Source organism: Schistocerca cancellata, chromosome 1 (assembly GCF_023864275.1).
Source record: "Schistocerca cancellata isolate TAMUIC-IGC-003103 chromosome 1, iqSchCanc2.1, whole genome shotgun sequence".
Taxonomy (NCBI): domain Eukaryota; kingdom Metazoa; phylum Arthropoda; class Insecta; order Orthoptera; family Acrididae; genus Schistocerca; species Schistocerca cancellata.
The window spans coordinates 601,360,984-601,380,709 of NC_064626.1; the positions used below are offsets into that span (position 1 = coordinate 601,360,984).

At 38.9% G+C, this 19,726-nt stretch overlaps 1 protein-coding gene across 3 annotated transcripts in view; it reads left to right on the forward strand.

The window, feature by feature from the left end:
* LOC126182312 (helicase domino) overlaps positions 1-19,726 on the forward strand; it is a 425,840-nt gene that overhangs the window by 379,054 nt on the left and 27,060 nt on the right. For 2 of the 3 annotated variants that reach the window (XM_049924839.1, XM_049924840.1), the window contains one exon: positions 5,521-5,685. In XM_049924839.1, coding sequence (XP_049780796.1) covers positions 5,521-5,685 — 165 coding nt within the window. The remainder of the gene's footprint in view (positions 1-5,520; positions 5,686-19,726) is intronic. The other variant, XM_049924841.1, reaches the window with a different exon arrangement.

Here is a 19,726-nt window from a genome sequence, read left to right on the forward strand (position 1 = left end):
CTTCCCTTCTTATGATATCTAACCTGCCCTTGGATATACATTCCATGTCTTCTTAAATATTTCAGAGCTTTCTATTTTAAGTTTCATCCAGCTCTCCATTCTAAGAATATTTTGAGCACGACAGCTTTCCTACGAGGTGGTAAATTCAGGGACTTTATGAGTGCCTCAGCAATTTAATGTTGAAATCTTGACATTTGAAGCTGCCGATACAATATTGCAGTGCCTGTGTTATTATGATTATGATACAAAGTTCCTTTTGACATGCATGCACATCCAGAGGAATAGGCACTGTGTTTGACCTGTATGGGAATATACATAATGGATGTATGAGTACAGGTCGCAGATGCATGGTGGACGACATATGGAATTTTGGGTCTGGCTGTGGGTTGTGCATGGATAGCCAAATGGTAAGGTAGCAGTAAGCAGGAAATCTGGGTTCAAGTCCTGGTCCGGAACAAATTTTCATTTTCATCATTCCATTCTGCAGCTGATGGTAGTCCTTATTCGCAATCGTGAATTCATTTTATGGTTTCCTAATGGCTGTGGTCGCCACAGTGCCTTTTCCTTTGGATGTGCATGCTTGTTGAAAGGAACTTTGCATCGTAATCAGAATAACACAGGCACTGCAATATCGTATTTATCTTCTGATACCAGGCAAGCGACCTTCAAGTACAACGTCTATCCTGTATGGGAATACACATCATGGATGTTCAAATACAGGTTGTAGACACATGGTTGACGATGTGGAAGTTTGGGTCTGGCCGTGAGTCATGCACGGATAGCCAAATGGTAAGGTGACTGCTCGCGATAAGGGGGAAGTCCAGGTTCAAGTCCCAGTTCTGCAAAAATTTTTCATTGTTGTCATTTCATTCTACACCTGATGGTAGTCCGTATTCACAGGTGCGAATTCATTCGATGTGTTTCAAAGTTTCCATCATTAGTACGCAATCTGATCTTGCACTCTGCATATTGACTGGAAAATTTTTGTCAGGGGACCTCAAACTATAGATAACACTTCAAATGTACCCTGCTACCCAAGTAGCTGGTTTCTCTGTGTATTGCATCCCTGAAGTATGTATGGAAATCCTACAATTCTGTACCCCACAACATAGGTCCAGAAACCTGCAGGCAATACCATCAGAGACGTGATGGAGCCTCTGGTTGAGACATTCCTGGCTTCAAAACGAAGTATTCTAATGAACTCTGGGTAAATACTGCAAACTGTAAGTTCTGCTTGCTCCCCACATGCAGGACTAGCAGGCTTCACCACTTACGAAGCCACCAGTAGGAACAAAGGGTGGTTTAAGAATCCAAGCGACAGAAGTCACTGGTGCTGACACGAGCCAGAGCTCGAAAATGATTGCACCTTGCATCCTCAACAGCTTCGAACAGGGCTTCCTCGACATCTCAAATGAGTCTTGCTGGCAGACATACCAAGTACCCACAGTTCTCTTTCCAGCCACTGATGCTGGTTCCCTAAGAGAACCCATAATGCACCTAATATTGAAACTTCCAATAAACTATGCAACCCCCTGCCCCCTATATGCATGCCTGAACCCTGATGAAGGAGTGGCCATTTGTCCACTTGTAGAGTGAATGAATGAGACCAGATAGCCAGTTTCCACAGTTCACCCTCCAGCTCAATTGATCACCTTCAGCCTTTAGTGATGCAAACTGGTTAACTCACCCTGATATTAGCAGGGTGCCCTTCACAAATGGTGCGCCAAAAGTTGTCTCAGGAGGGCCTGTGGGTGAAGCAAGCAACATCCGAGTTGCACCATGTGGCACATCAGTTCCTCTGCCACTTAGTGATGGGAACAATCCAATGAAAACAATAGACTTATTCACTTGGTTTTTACATATCAGTAAAATTATTCATTCCATATTTTAAGTGAAACCAGTCCACAGAAGCATCTGAATGAAAGCAGTTGATTCAGTCAGTTGCCATTCTACATTTTGGTTGGATTATTTAAGCATTATTTTGAATGAAATCAGTCTGTGGGGGCAACTGAATGAAAACAGCTGATTCAGTCATTTGTAGTTTTATTTATCAGTTGGACTACTATTCATGCATTCTTTTGGATGAAATAAATCTGTGGGAGCAACTGAAATGAAAACAGTCAGTTCAGTCCACTGTAGTTTTGCATACTGACTGACTTATTCATTCTTTCTCTTCAAGGGAAGCCAGTGTATAGTTTCTCTGTTGGTCGAACTATGTATTTGTTCTTTCAGCTGAAACCACTCTTCAGTGTTTTGGTCAACTAACCTATCCACTCATTCTTCTTGAGTTATACCAGTCATTTCATCATTTAAAACTATGTAATGTACTGCTGTGGATTAAGTTCTTCTAGATGCAATACACAAGTAATTAAGCTGATGTATTGTTGAGGATACAAAATTGAGCATAAAAGTTCCCTTAGCAGTATATGAAGAACAAGGCACCTTTGCTAAATTTTAACTTCGAATTTCATTTTACTAAAAAGGTGTGATGATGTCCATTAATTCAAAATCATTTGAATCTAGCACTCAGACAGTTATTCAGCCATTTATTTGTGGATGGTAAATACGTTCTACTTTATTCACTTTGATACATATATTAATAATGGTTGCAAATCAATAAACCAATGATAGCATTTCTACAACTGTTCAACTTCACCATTGATGGTGTAGCAGTGGGTGGTTAAGTCCGTGTAAGAGTACACAGTGTGTCTGAAGAAATGGTAGAAGACCATGATGATATCGAAAATCCTGGTGTGTCCCTCTTGGTTGCAACCAGCTGTTCATTCAGAAGTAACAGGAATTTGATTTTCACATCTACTTTGTACCTATCGCAATCAGTATCATCAGTTGATTACTCCTAGAGTATTGTCATTTCACTAAGTTTTTCATTTCCAGCTTCAGCCTGTATCAGTAGGACACGAAAAAGAGAAACTCGAGGCAGCTGTGCACTGTAAGTAGCAAGCCATAGCACGCAGCAGTAGCATAGCGTCTGCCAAATAGCTGTCAACGTCGTCATGGACAATCTACATTATACCGCACATACTTTCTCAATAATTGAAAAAGGTATCGCTCTTCTTCCACTGTTAAGGATACACAGGGAGGAGTGATACATATTAACAACAATAAAAAAAAGAACTGCTATTGGTGTCTAATCAGTATCTTTTGCAACCTCTGGAATTGATTGATGAGAATTCCAAAAGTTTGAGAATTTTATTTGTATTGACACAATTTGAAAATAATATTTTTCTGAGGCATACTGAAACAAAAGACTCTGATGAGACGAGTGTTGGTTATTTTTGATACGGGCATTGAAGATATATGTTTACTTTTACCAACTCACTCCCTTCTCATCAACAGTATACCTTTTAGATCCTTTGACTCTGCAGTCTACGAATTGTAGATGGGTCTTACATTTCCTTCATTTTATCCCTTATAATTTCAGAACTGCAAAGAGGCTATTTCAGTTAACACTGTCAAAATCATTCCTAAATCTACAAATTCTATGAATGTAGATTTGCCTTTCTTGAATCTATCTTCTAATATTAATAGCAAAGTCAGTGCAGTCATGGTTGTTCCTACATTTCTCGAGAAACCAAATTGATAGCGTCTACCAATTATTCCATCCTTCTATGGATAATTTGTGTCAGGATTTTGCAGTCATGACATTTTAAACTGATGGTCTGATAATACAACTGTCTGGTCTTGCTTCTTTTAGTATTGGGGTTGTTATATTCTTTTTGAAGTCTGAGGACATTTCACCTGTCTGATGTAACCAACATACAGGGTGGAAGTCTTGTCATGGTTGTCTTAATCATGCTGAGAGAATGTTGTCTACTCCATGAGTGCTTTCTTATCTCCCCCCCCCCCCCCCCCCCCAAATATAGACCTTCCAGTGCTCTGTCAAATACTTCTTGCAGTATCATATCACCTCACCTCTTCCCTTTCCATTATACTGTCTTGTTTGTTTCATTTATGTAGTCCTTCTATGTAATTCTTCCACTTTTCAGTCTCCCTTCTTTGGTTAATATTGGCTCAGCATCTGAACTCTAAATTTAATACACCTGTTACTCCTTTCTCCAAAGTTTTTCTTTGTTTTTGTATTTACAACACCTATCCTTTCCTTAGTCATACATGCTTTTACAACTTTGCATTTCTCCTCTATTCCTTCCTGCTTAGCAAATTTGTATTTTCTCTCAGCCTCACTTTTTGAATAACTGTGTTTCATTTAGCCTGCTGAATTTTTATGTTTTCTTCTTTCATCAATTAAATTTAATATCTCATGTGTATTTCAAGGATTCCTTGTCTTTCTGTCTATTTTTTTCTGTGCTGCCTTCAATATTTCATTTCTCAAAGACACCCATTCATCTTGTATTATATTTTTTTCACCTGGTTCAGACTGTTATAGCCTAATGCTTCATTTAAAATTCTCAATGACCTTTGGTTGTTTCAACTTATCCGTACCCCATCTCCTTAATTTCTTACCTTTCTATAATTTCTTCACCTCTGATTTGCATTTCATAATGAATGAATTATTGCTTTAAGTCCACATATGGCAATGTATGATGATTTAAAGCTTGGCTTCTAAATCGCTATCATACCATTATAAAATTATCTGAAACTTTCTGATGTCTCCATGACACTTCCACATATACACTCATTTCATGATTAAATTGTGCTGTGCACAAAACTGTACTACTTTTCCCCAGTCCATGTTCTGTTGCCTTCCTTCTCTTCCTATCACAATTAAAATTTTGTCTCCTCTAAATGCACTGAATAATTTTATTTTATCTCATTGTACATGTTTTTCAGTCTCTTCATCTGTGGAGCCATAAGGCATATATACATGCATTACTATGTTGAGTCATGGGTTTTTGTCTTTGCAGTTCATAGTGATTTACCCCTATTTGGTGTAGTGTAGATATCCCCATACTCACCTTACCAGAAATCTTGCTCTTCCTGCTAATTCACTTTACTGATTCTTAGTGTATCCTACGATTCAGCTATTGTCTTTAAGGCATGCAAGTCACTTCACCACAGCAATGTCCTCCTTCAAACTGATTATACCAGCATATACTCTATAATTTTTTATGACTATGGATTTCTTGTTTGATAACAGCTTATGGTGCAATGAGCTGCTGAGAATACTCTCACCAAATTTTTAAAAATGTCTGTTACGTCATCAAGGATGCAAAATACTGTAGATTCTACTACTACTACTACTACTACTACTACTCGGTTCTGAAGCCCTTGGAGGGCCTTGGCCTGCATCACAATATCCTGCCATTCTATCCAGTCTATGGTTTCCATCTCCATCCTCTGACACCCAGCTTTTCTGTAGAGTCTAGAAGCCAAAAATTGAAGCCCTGACAATGGGTGATATTTGTATTGTACTCTGTGAGGTAATGTCTAAGTTTGCTGCACAAAACTCAGAGGTTTTGTGACATTGGAAGAGACAGTATTTATACTGTGATAGGATTTTTAATTCCCTGCATTTTTATCTTTTTCTTTTTGAAATTTCAGGTTGTGGCAGCACCAAATGTCCGGAGTTCAGTACCAAATGTTACTATTGACTCTTGTGGAAGGCCTCAAGTGAGTGTAGCTTCAACCTTGTCTTCTGCACTTGCTAATACCATAAAAGTGGCTCAGTCAGGATCAACTGTCCAACAACAGGCAATTTTATCTCAGGTAGCACCAGCATTTCTCAGCAAATAATTTGCAATGCCTTCGCTGTAGAGTTGTGTTTTTTCCTCACATTTATCCATAATATTATTAATGATAATAATGTGGTTTTTTCTGTCCTGAAATACTATACCCTATATTACCACTGTAATTTTATTGTTTGAGTACTTTCTCACTTTGGATACTATTACTTTTATTGAAAAATGGTGAGGTTAAATAATTAACATGAATCCTCTTCGATCTAAAAGGAAGTAGCAGGTCAGAACATTTGAGAGATATTAGAATGATGATGAAACTGCTAATTCTTTTTTATCAATGTACAGAGCTGAGGAGAGCAACTAAACATGTATACACATAGAAGAATTTTGGAAGAAATTTGTTGTGAGTAGGCTTTCCTAAGTGTAGTGGCTGACAATTGTGAAAATCGAAGAACCCAAAAACAACGTGGTTGCTAAGAATATTTTGACTATATTGTGCTCAGCTACAGCTGCCCCTTTCACATACAAATTAAGCTGTACTCCCTTTAACATGCAACATTTTGATGGTGGTTATCCTACCCAAAAACATACCTTTGCCCCTCACAGTGTTATTCTCTCTGCCCCTCCATCTTTGTTGGTGGTTATCCTACCCAAAACATACCTTTGCCCCTCACAGTGTTATTCTCGCTGCCCCTCCCATCTGTGCATTGTATTTATAGTGGCCCTACTCTCAATCCTGCTCCTTTGAGTCATTTGAGTGGATGACACGTGGAAGATCTGTCTCATACCCACCCACCATGCAACATACTAATAACATTAGAGGCCAATTTCTATCCAGTCAAAGGTATGGCTACATGTGAGAGAATCGATATCAGCCACCAGCTGTTATGCTATAGAATTTCACTACTCTAATTTTCTTGACTTATTTAGATTAATTTGAGACGTTTACGAGTGTGCATAATTCCTTGTGCATGATATACTAGTCACTTTGCTTTGAATCACATAGAAAGTGTGGTCTTGACTCAATAATTAGCAGCACATTACTCGTGCCCACATATTAGTGATACTATGTCATTAAAGTAGTGTCCCAGGCTTGTCAGCAACACACTATATTGGGATGGATCTCACGATACTTTGTACATGAGACATATGAAGTACTCTCAGACATGAAGAGTGTAATAATTCCAATTTCACGTGGCTGTTGTGGACAGAAAAGGACAGGACAGGACAATTTCAGAACCATCTGTTTTATAAGTACTGCTTGCAAAATATTAATGCACATTATTTACAGAAGAATGGAAATACTGATAGAAGTGAAATTCATATAAGATCAGTTTTGATTTTAGAATAAATGTAGGAGGGCAAAAACTGTAAAGGAAGTCAGAGACTGGAATACATACAGCAAATAATTGAGGATTAATGTTGTATGTGCTACTCTGAGATGAAAATGTTGGTACAGGAGAGGAATTTGCAGTGGGCCGCATCAAACCAGTCACAAGACTGATAACTCAAAAAAAAAAAAAAAAAAACACTTGGAACATACAAAGCAATACTGACACTAGGACTTAGGTAAACCTATGTTTATAGCATTTAGAGAAAATTTTCCTCATTGTTAACTGGAATACACTCTTTCTAATTCTCAAGATAGCAGAGATAAAATACAAGGGGCATGAAAGGCAAGCAGCAGTTGAGAAATATGTGAGACAGGGTTGTAGCCTATTGCCAACATTCAGTCTGTCTATTGAGCAAGCAATAATGGAAACCCAAAGAGACGTTTAGAAAGGGAATTAAAATTGGGAAAAAAAGAAACTTTGAGGGTTGTTAATGATATGGTAATTGTGTTAAAATCAACAAAGAACCCTGAAGTGCAGTTGAACAGACTGGGCAATGTCTTGAAAATTTGTATTAAGATTAATATAAGCAAGGTATGTGGTAAAATCAAATTATGCTGAAGGAATTAGATTAGGAATTGAGACACTAAATTAGTAGACTGACTTTGCTATTTTGGCAGCAAAGAAACTGACAATGGTCGAAGTGGAGAGAGTGTAAAACTCAGACTGGCAGTAACAAGAAAAGCATCTCTGAAAAGAGAAACTTCTTAAAGCCAAATTCAGATTTAAGTGTTGGAAATTCTTTATGCAGCCTGGTATGGAAGTGAAATGTGAATGATAAACAGTTCATACAAGAAGAGACTAGAAGATTTGAAATGTAGCACTTCAGAGGAATGCTGAAGATTACATTTGTAGATCAAATAACTGATGAGGAGGTGTTGAATTGAGTTGGGGAGGAAACAAATATGAGGCACAACTTGACTAAAAGAAGGTATTGATTGATAGAACAAGTTCTCAGGCATCCAGGAATTGTCAGTCTAGCAACGGAGGGAAGTGTGGCATTGTAAACATAGTATGGCATTGTAAACATAGTAGAGGGAGACCAAGCCTCGACTACAGTAAGCATGTTCAAATGAATGTAAGTTGCAATAGCTATGCAGAGAAGAAGGAGGTTTGTATATAGGCTAGCATGGGGAGTTGCATCAAACCAGACCAAAAACCACAAAAACAGCATGAAGATAGATTTTGTTGAGCTAAGCTTGGAGTCGACTGCCAACTAACTTGCGGAACTACGACAGTCATTCCCAGAAACTCGTCACAATTCTCTAGCAGATGAATTAGATGAATCTCACCTGGTTGCCAATCATCAAGTCAGACTGGGGAACAATCTTAGGAGATTAGCAATGAAAATTATGTAATCAATATGTTATCAAACAGAGCAATGAAAATTCAAAAAATGGGGAAGACAGGAATCTAAATGTGGACATGACCAGAGCTGACCCAGTAAAGTGCTTCCAAAGCTCAAGGGGCATGAAATGTGGAAGGAAAGGATAAGAACATAAGGAACTTCACCCTCTGGTTATCAGGAAGTTACCATATGGCTCAAAGTCACCATTAATAATTTATGTTGTTAACTTTTGCAATACTGGCAGGAGCAGAATTCAAATATATTTTAAATCAATCACTTGTGCCAACACGTTACTGAATGCAAGCAGCATAAAGCAGCAAAAATATTTAGACACCTACATTCATATGTGCCTGCTTCATAGTCATGGCGTCATCCAAAATATCAATAAAGTGTATGAGGGGTAGTAATGAAGTTTTAATTAACACCTCAATAAAATCGAGATATCGGGAAACGTTTCACCTCAAAAATTGTTCTGAAAATACTTGCCGCACAATGGTCTCTTCTTCCAAGGAAAGATGATAAAGTGTCAGGAGAAAATAGGAATGTGGCAAAATTTTATAGCCAGCATATGTGACTTGAGTCCTGAGCAGAATGAGCATGAGGATTGTCGTGAAGCAAAATTTGCCCCTCGTCCAGCTTCCCACGACAGTTTGTCTTGGCAGCCTCCCGTAACCTCTTTGGAGATTTTGGTACTATGCTTCTGTGATAGTGGGTCCAATACAAGCATAATATGTCAGTACCACGGCATGGCAATCACTGTAAATGCTCACCATCATCTTGCTCAATAACATTTGGGTATTTACTCCCCCTTTTACAGTGATGGTGAATGCACATTTCTAATTAGTCCAGTCACTGAAGGAAGTGGTAGAGGCAAGTCCAATAAACAACATACTAAAAATCCTGAGTGGTACGGTGTGAGAATGAGCTTTGGTGTGGGATGGAGGCGTTTAAAGGTAACATTTTATGTCTTTCTTTGATAGCTTGAAAACCAAAGATGTAGCAAAAATGTTCCCCAGCACAAAATTAAATTGCATTAAATTTCCCACAAAGCACGACATATTTTTCCCTAGGACCAACAGTTTCTGAGTTGCACTGTATCACAAAAACCAATTACAGGGCTCTTTCACAAAGTTACACCAACCCTTCTGCAGCTCACCTTACAAATCACTGGTGCTGTAGTGTTCAGACACACCCAGGTTAGTTTATTTTCCACAAAGTGCGTTAACACTACATGAAATACAGATACGAATTACTAATAATACTAAAGCCAGAAAAGCATCAGGACAGAATCTGTGTAAATCTTTGCTCACTATTCTGCACTGCTAGAGAGAAAATTGATCTAGAGAGAAAATTGATTCTGAGTCATCCTGTAGCTGTAGATCCTTCCAGTAAAGGTAGCTTCCTGCACCGTGATTGCTGTTGGCTGTTTAGTTTGCAGACGGACTATGCCTTCCCAGCATTTCCTTTCCATTTCTCTCACATGAGTACACAAAGTAACTTTACTGAGTTTGTGTTTATGTAGTGGAGTTATTTTCACTTTATTAAGTACCATATTTGCCATTATTAAGTGAGCTATTATGTAAATGAGATCCTGTAAACTATCTGCCACAGTGAAGAGCCTGTTTCAAGTGTAACTTGCTGGCAAAATGTATTCCACAATGCTGATTTCACTGTCTCCATTATCACCGGCTGAAATATTTTTCGCAGAATGAGTTGTATCAAATACGACACCCCAGCCTCAGATCTTCCAACACCTGAAGAGCCCAAAGGTTTCAATTGGCTCCCTCTATAACAGAAGTAGGTCACTTATGTGTTACTGAGCTTCAAACATTTCAACATATGTCAAGCAGTGCATTACAGCAGATTACTGTCTAGATCTGTCCATTCCGTCAGACATTGACACCCACTTTTCTAGACATACTGTGGAGGTGTGGTAAGTGGCTCCACCCATGCAGCCCACTCTACAAGTTTCCACAATTCCTGAATGCAGTCTAGCAGTAACACAGTTAATAGTGAAGCCTGACATTGTCAGGAAGGAGACAGCAGTCTTAACATAATTTTTTACTTACAAGTTTTTAATGCAAAAAACTTTCAATGCCTGAACCACAGAATTCATTATACGATTAAAGCATGGTGACTAGTTTTGGTTCCTGTCTACACCCTCCTTCAGATTTGCTGAAAGAAACTTTAAGACCAAAAATCTTGAAAAGCTTATACCTAAATCCAAGTAGTTTTAAAATTAACAAGGGACTGAAGTTAAAATTAAAAGGTAAGGAAATTGTGTTATATACCCATAGTTAACTGGCAACATGCCGTATGTAAAAGGTAAGTCCTATGTAAGTATCAATAATTCGAGAGAAAATGTTTCGCACGAGGTGGCACCCGTCACCGTCAGCTGTCACCTTATCTCGACGAATGTTTTTACTTTTCTCTGTAAAATTGTATGCCGAATGACAATATTTTAATTCCTGCTATTTATAGACTTACAAGTATTTGGGTACATACTTAGGTGTAAATTAAACACTGCCTTCATTTTTATTTGTCATTACTATATTCTTTTTTCTCCTGATAACGACATCCTCTTGAGTAGTCCCCGCCCGGAGATCCGAATGGGGAACAATTTTACCTCCGGAATGTTTTACCCAAGAGGACGCCATCATCATCATCGTTATCAGGAGAAAGAAAACTGGCATTCTACGGATCGGAGCGTGGAATGTCAGATCCCTTAATCGGGCAGGTAGGCTAGAAACTTTAAAAAGGGAAATGGATAGGTTAAAGTTAGATATAGTGGGAATTAGTGAAGTACGGTGGCAGAAGGAACAAGACTTCTGGCCAGGTGACTACAGGGTTATAAACACAAAATCAAATAGGGGTAATGCAGGAGTAGGTTTAATAATGAATAGGAAAATAGGAATGTGGGTAAGCTACTACAAACAGCATAGTGAACGCATTGTTGTAGCCAAGATAGATACGAAGCCCATGCCTACCACAGTAGTACGAGTTTATGAGCCAACTAACTTTGCAGATGACGAAGAAATTGAAGAAATGTATGATGAAATAAAAGAAAGTATTCAGATAGTGAAGGGAGACGAAAATTTAATAGTCATGGGTGACTGGAATTCGAGTGTAGGGAAAGGGAGAGGAGGAAACATAGTAGGTGAATATGGATTGTGGCTAAGAAATGAAAGAGGAAGCCGCCTGGTAGAATTTTGCACAGAGCACAACATAATCATAGCTAACACTTGGTTTAAGAATCATGAAAGAAGGTTGTATACATGGAAGAACCCTGGATATACTAAAAGGTATCAGATAGATTATATAATGGTAAGACAGAGATTTAGGAACCAGGTTTTAAATTGTAAGACATTTCCAGGGGCAGATGTGGACTCTGACCACAACCTATTGGTTATGAACTGTAGATTAAAACTGAAGAAACTACAAAAAGGTGGTAATTTAATGAGATGGGACCTGGATAAACTGACTAAACCAGAGGTTGTACAGAGTTTCAGGGAGAGCATAAGGGAACAATTGACAAGAATGGGATAAAGAAATACAGTAGAAGAAGAATGGGTAGCTTTGAGGGATGAAGTGGTGAAAGCAGCAGAGGATCAAGTAGGTAAAAATACGAGGCTAGTAGAAATCCTTGGGTAACAGAAGAGATATTGAATTTAATTGATGAAAGGAGAAAATATAAAAATGTAGTAAATGAAGCAGGCAAAAACGAATACAAACGTCTCAAAATGAGATCAACAGGAAGTGCAAAATGGCTAAGCAGGGATGGCTAGAGGACAAATGTAAAGATGTAGATGCTTATCTCACTAGGGGTAAGATAGATACTGCCTACAGGAAAATTAAAGAGACCTTTGGAGAAAAGAGAAGCATTTGTATGATTATCAAGAGCTCAGATGGAAACCCAGTTCTAACCAACGAAGGAAAAGCTGAAAGGTGGAAGGAGTATATAAAGGGTCTATACAAGGGCGATGTACTTGAGGACAATATTATGGAAATGGAAGAGGATGTAGATGAAGATGAATTGGGAGATATGATACTGCATGAAGAGTTTGACAGAGCACTGAAAGACCTGAGTCGAAACAAGGCCCCGGGAGTACACAACATTCCATTAGAACTACTGACAGCCTTGGGAGAGCCAGTCCTGACAAAACTCTACCATCTGGTGAGCAAGATGTATGAGACAGGCGAAATACCCTCAGACTTCAAGAAGAATATAATAATTCCAATCCCAAAGAAAGCAGGTGTGGGCAGATGTGAAAATTACCGAACTATTATTTTAATAAGTCACGGCTGCAAAATACTAACGCGAAGTCTTTAAAGACAAATGGAAAAACTAGTAGAAGCCGACCTCGGGGAAGATCAGTTTGGATTCCGTAGAAATATCGGAACACGTGAGGCAATACTGACCCTACGACTTATCTTAGAAGCTAGATTAAGGAAAGGCAAACCTACGTTCCTAGCATTTGTAGACTTAGAAAAAGCTTTTGACAACGTTGACTGGAATACTCTCTTTCAAATTCTGAAGGTGGCAGGGGTAAAATACAGGGAGTAAAAAGCTATTTACAATTTGTACAGAAACCAGATGGCAGTTATAAGAGTAGAGGGACATGAAAAGGAAGCAGTGGTTGGGAAGGGAGTGAGACAGGGTTGTAGCCTCTCCCCGATGTTATTCAATCTCTCTATTGAGCAAGCAGTGAAGGAAAGAAAAGAAAAATTCAGGTATTAAAATCCATGGAGAAGAAATAAAAACTTAGAGGTTTGTCGATGACATTGTAATTCTGTCAGAGACAGCAAAGGACTTGGAAGAGCAGTTGAAGGGAATGGATAGTGTCTTGAAAGGAGGATATAAGATGAACATCAACAAAAGCAAAACAAGGATAATGGAATGTAGTCAAATTAAGTTGGGTGATGCTGAGGGAATTAGATTAGGAAATGAGACACTTAAAGTAGTAAAGGAGTTTTGCTATTTGGGGAGCAAAATAACTGATGATGGTCGTAGCAGAGAGGATATAAAATGTAGCCTGGCAACGGCAAGGGAAGCATTTCTGAAGAAGAGAAATTTGTTAACATTGAGTATTGATTTAAGTGTCAGGTCATTTCTGAAAGTATTTGTATGGAGTGTAGCCATGTATGGAAGTGAAACATGGACGATAAATAGTTTGGACAAGAAGAGAATAGAAGCTTTCGAGAAGTGGTGCTACAGAAGAATGCTGAAGATTAGGTGGGTAGATCACATAACTAATGAGGAGGTACTGAATAGGATTGTGGAGAAGAGAAGTTTGTGGCACAACTTGACTACAAGAACGGATCGGTTGGTAGGACATGTTCTGAGGCATCAAGGGATTACCAGTTTAGTATTGGAGGGCAGCGTGGAGGGTAAAAATCGTAGAGATGAATACACAAGCAGATTCAGAAAGATGTAGGTTGCAGTAGGTACTGGGAGATGAAGATGCTTGCACAGGATAGAGTAGCATGGAGAGCTGCATCAAACCAGTCTCAGAACTGAAGACCATAACAACAACAACAACAACAACAACAACATGTTCTTTTTTATAAACTCTACACATAGGGTACAATTATTGTACCAATCGTTGTAAATGCAAGCGCACCCGTACCACCTGTCGCCCTTGTTGGGGTCGGCTACTCCTGTTAGGCGGCAGGAGGCCCTTGCATAATTCAGTTAGTTTTGGCGTTTTTTGCTAGGACTGTTAACCCTGTGGCATTTTACTTTTAATCTTCAACTTGCGCATATTTTATAGAGATAAATATTTTATACGTCACGATGGCTCACTCCTTTGTAAGCCAGGGTATGGTTGTTGTTGTTGTGGTCTTCAGTCCTGAGACTGGTTTGATGCAGCTCTCCATGCTACTCTATCCTGTGCAAGCTTCTTCATCTCCCAGTACCTACTGCAACCTACATCCTTCTGAATCTGCTTAGTGTATTCATCTCTTGGTCTCCCCCTACGATTTTTACCCTCCACGCTGCTGTCCAATACTAAACTGGTGATCCCTTGATGCCTCAGAACATGTCCTACCAACCGATCCCTTCTTCTGGTCAAGTTGTGCCACAAACTTCTCTTCTCACCAATCCTATTCAATACTTCCTCACTAGTTATGTGATCTACCCATCTAATCTTCAACATTCTTCTGTAGCACCACATTTCGAAAGCTTCTATTCTCTTCTTGTCCAAACTATTTACCGTCCATATTTCACTTCCATACATGGCTACACTCCATACAAATACTTTCAGAAATGACTTCCTGACACTTAAATCTATACTCGATGTTAACAAATTTCTCTTCTTCAGAAACGCTTTCCTTGCCATTGCGAGTCTACATTTTATATCCTCTCTACTTCGACCATCATCAGTTATTTTGCTCCCTAAATAGCAAAACTCCTTTACTACTTTAAGTGTCTCATTTCCTAATCTAATACCCTCAACATCACCCAACTTAATTTGACTACATTCCATTATCCTTGTTTTGCTTTTGTTGATGTTCATCTTATATCCTCCCTTCAAGACACCATCCATTCCGTTCAACTGCTCTTCCAAGTCCTTTGCTGTCTCTGACAGAATTACAATGTCATCGGCGAACCTTAACGTTTTTATTCCTTCTCCATGGATTTTAATACCTACTCCGAATTTTTCTTTTGTTTCCTTTACTGCTTGCTCAATAGAGAGATTGAATAACATCGGGGAGAGGCTACAACCCTGTCTCACTCCCTTCCCAACCACTGCTTCCCTTTCATGTCCCTCAACTCTTATAACTGCCATCTGGTTTCTGTACAAATTGTAAATAGCCTTTCGCTCCCTGTATTTTACCCCTGCCACCTTCAGAATTTGAAAGAGAGTATTCCAGTCAGCATTGTCAAAAGCTTTCTCTAAGTCTACAAATGCTAGAAACGTAGGTTTGCCTTTCCTTAATCGTTCTTCTAAGATAAGTCATAACATCAGTATTGCCTCACGTGTTCCAGTATTTCTACAGAATCCAAACTGATCTTCCCCGAGGTCGGCTTCTACTAGTTTTTCCATTTGTCTGTAAATAATTTGTGTTAGTATTTTGCAGCTGTGGCTTATTAAACCGATTGGTCGGTAATTTTCACATCTGTCAACACCTGCTTTCTTTGGGATTGGAATTATTATATTCTTCTTGAAGTCTGAGGGTATTTCGCCTGTTTCATGCATCTTAATCACCAGATGGTAGAGTTTTCTCAGGACTGGCTCTCCCAAGGCCGTCAGTAGTTCTAATGGAATGTTGTCTACTCTGGGGGCCTTGTTTCGACTCAGGTCTTTCAGTGCTCTGTCAAACTCTTCACGCAGAATCGTATCTCCCATTTCATCTTCATCTACATCCTCTTCCATTTCCATAATATTGTCCTCAAGTACATCGCCCTTGTATAGACCCTCTATATACTCCTTCCACCTTTCTGCTTTCCCCTCTTTGCTTAGAAATGGGTTTCCATCTGAGCTCTTGATATTTATACAAGTGGCTCTCTTTTCTCCAAAGGTCTCTTTAATTTTCCTGTAGGCAGTATCTATCTTACCCCTAGTGAGATAAGCCTCTACATCCTTACATTTGTCCTCTAGCCGTCCCTGCTTAGCCATTTTGCACTTCCTGTTGATCTCATTTTTGAGACGTTTGTATTCCTTTTTGCCTGCTTCATTTACTGCATTTTTATATTTTCTACTTTCATCAATTAAATTCAATATTTCTTCTGTTACCCAAGGATTTCTACTAGACGAGGGTCTTTTTACCTACTTGATCCTCTGCTGCCTTCACTACTTCATCCCTCAAAGCTACCCATTCTTCTTCTACTGTATTTATTTCCCCCATTCCTGTCAATTGTTCCCTTATGCTCTCCCTGAAACTCTGTACAACCTCTGGTGCTTTCAGTTTATCCAGGTCCCATCTCCTTAAATTCCCACCTTTTTGCAGTTTCTTCAGTTTTAATCTACAGGTCATAACCAATAGATTGTGGTCAGAGTCCACATCTGCCCCTGGAAATGTCTTACAATTTAAAACCTGGTTCCTAAATCTCTGTCTTACCATTATATAATCTATCTGATACCTTTTAGTATCTCAAGGGTTCTTCCATGTATACAACCTTCTATCATGATTCTTAAACCAAGTGTTAGCTATGATTAATTTGTGCTCTGTGCAAAATTCTACCAGGCGGCTTCCTCTTTCATTTCTTAGCCCCAATCCATATTCACCCACTACGTTTGCTTCTCTCCCTTTTCCTACACTCGAATTCCAGTCACCCATGACTATTAAATTTTCGTCTCCTTTCACTATCTGAATAATTTCTTTTATTTCATCATACATTTCTTCAATTTCTTCGTCATCTGCAGAGCTAGTTGGCATCTAAACTTGTACTACTGTAGTAGGTGTGGGCTTCGTATCTATCTTGGCCACAGTAATGCGTTCACTATGCTGTTTGTAGTAGCTTACCCGCATTCCTATTTTCCTATTCATTATTAAACCTACTCCTGCATTACCCCTATTTGACTTTGTGTTTATAACCCTGTAGTCACCTGACCAGAAGTCTTGTTCCTCCTGCCACCGAACTTCACTAATTCCCACTATATCTAACTTTAACCTATCCATTTCCCTTTTTAGATTTTCTAACCTACCTGCCCGATTAAGGGATCTGACATTCCACGCTCCGATCCGTAGAACGCCAGTTTTCTTTCTCCTGATAACAACGTCCTCTTGAGTAGTCCCCGCCCGGAGATCCGAATGGGGGACTATTTTACCTCCAGAATATTTTACCCAAGAGGACGCCATCATCATTTAATAATACAGTAAAGCTGCAAGTCCTCGGGAAAAATTACGGCCATAGTTTCCCCTTGCTTTCAGCCGTTCACAGTAGCAGCACAGCAAGGCCGTTTTGGTTATTGTTACAAGGCCAGATCAGTCAATCATCCAGACTGTTGCCCTTGCAACTACTGAAAAGGCTGCTGCCCCTCTTCAGGAACCACACGTTTGTCTGGCCTCTCAACAGATACCCCTCCATTGTGGTTGCACCTACTGTACGGCTATCTGTATCGCTGAGGCACGCAAGCCTCCCCACCAACAGCAAGGTCCATGGTTCATGGGGTATTTCTCTCTAATTCTATGACCGTTGATTGCAAAGCATCATTTATGAAATTACTCTGTGGTTCCTATTTTCACAGCTGCAGAACAGCTGACAATTCTTGTTATCCTTGCATATAATTTTATCTCTATAATTCCTTCTGTACACTTGCAAATAATGGCACATGACACAATTTTTAGTAATGCAACTGGCCTTTTATCCTTGTTTATTACCTGCATCCTTTGAGATTATGGTACGTTGCTCACATTTCTAGCACTACAAAGTAATTTGATGCTTTTTATCATTTGATAATTACTTAGGTTTTGTCTTTTATATATAGCACATTGCTAGTTAACTATACAAAACAACTTCCCTGCCTTGTAATTTTAATTTCATTCCCTTGTTAATTTTAAAATTAATTGGAATTAGGTATAAACTTTTTAAGCTTTTTGGTCTTAAATACAAGGTGTACAACTTTGCTTCCACTATTTGCTGACAGGTGGTGACGACAGTAGGTAGTGGTCGAAAGAAACAGATCGCAGATATCAGGCAGTCAGCTTGGACCTCAGTCAACATAACCCCATTCAAACATTAGTTGATTTGTGTCTGCATCATATAAAGTTGTTCTCAGTCCCATTGAATACCCTCAAGTACGTATGATAAGGACACTATTAGTGAAAGAACGTGACGTGAGTGGTTTAAACACTTCAAGAACGGTGATTTTAACACCGTAGACTGGCATAGTGGTGGAAGAGAGAATGTTTCCGAAGATGCAGAATAGGAGACATTGCTGAGTGAAGACTCACATCAAACTCAAGAAGAATCGGCACGATTAGTGGGAGTGACACAGCAAGCCATTTCAATACATCTCAAGGCTATGGGCATGATTCATAAAGAAGAAACTTGGGTCCTTTGTGAGCTGAAACCAAGAGACATTGAACGGCATTTGTGTGTTTGTGAACAGTTGCTACAGAGGCAAAAACGGAGGGGATTTCTGCATCACATTGTGACCGGAAACAAAAAATGGGTTCATTATGATAACCCTAAATGCAAAAAAATCATGGGGATATCCCGGCCATGCTTCCATGTCGACGGCCAAACCGAATATTCACAGCTCCAAGATCACTCTATATCAGAGGAAGCTACTGAAGCAATGGAACACGTTTTTAGTTCATTGACTGACTAATTTAAGTACAAAACAGGGTGCACAGAAGTTGTATAAATTGAAACCTTTAAGTTTTTGGACCTTTCACATACATTTTGGAGCCATTTAAAATGCTTGAAAAACGAGTCTGTTACTCATCTTTCAAAACTAAAATTATATTAAATAAGGCTAGGCTTTGATATTTATGAGCCTGTTATATAATAATGTGGTAATGAAACAGGGTTTATGTATGGCAAAAATTTCCGTTGTTTATACCTGTTCAACCTAAAAGTGAAAGCTCTCCTTTTCAGGGAATGTAGAACTATATGGTACTATTCAACAGAAAAAAATCAAAATTTTATGGATTGGCATTTTGAAAAAAAAAAAATCCATAAATTATAAAAAATGTTCAGAACCTTATAAATAAAAAAAAAAAAAAATATGTAGAACTGTTCCAGAGATACAGCATTTTAAAATTTATTCCAAAATTCCCATCTTCAAAATGGTATGCACAGTGTCATCTTTGGAAGGCTGTATCTTGGGGCAGAAATTTTTTTTGAGACACCAAAAAAATACATGTTCCTTACTTAGTCCTTCATTTTAATATGCTAAATTCAATAACATCCAAGACTGTGAAGGTAAGGTTTTTTTCCTGGCCTGGCTGAATTGATATGGACTGTTGTTGTTGTGGTCTTCAGTCCTGAGACTGGTTTGATGCAGCCCTCCATGCTACTCATCCTGCGCAAGCTTCTTCATCTCCCAGTACCTACTGCAACCTACATCCTTCTGAATCTGCTTAGTGTATTCATCTCTTGGTCTCCCTCTATGATTTTTACTCTCCATGCTGCCCTCCGATACTAAATTGGTGATCCCTTGATGCCTCAGAACATGTCCTACCAACCGATCCCTTCTTTTGGTCAAGTTGTGCCACAAACTTCTCTTCTCCCCAATCCTATTCAGTACCTCCTCATTAGTTATGTGATCTACCCATCTAATCTTCAGCATTCTTCTGTAGCACCACTTTTCGAAAGCTTCTATTCTCTTCTTGTCCAAACTATTTATCGTCCATGTTTCACTTCCATACATGGCTACACT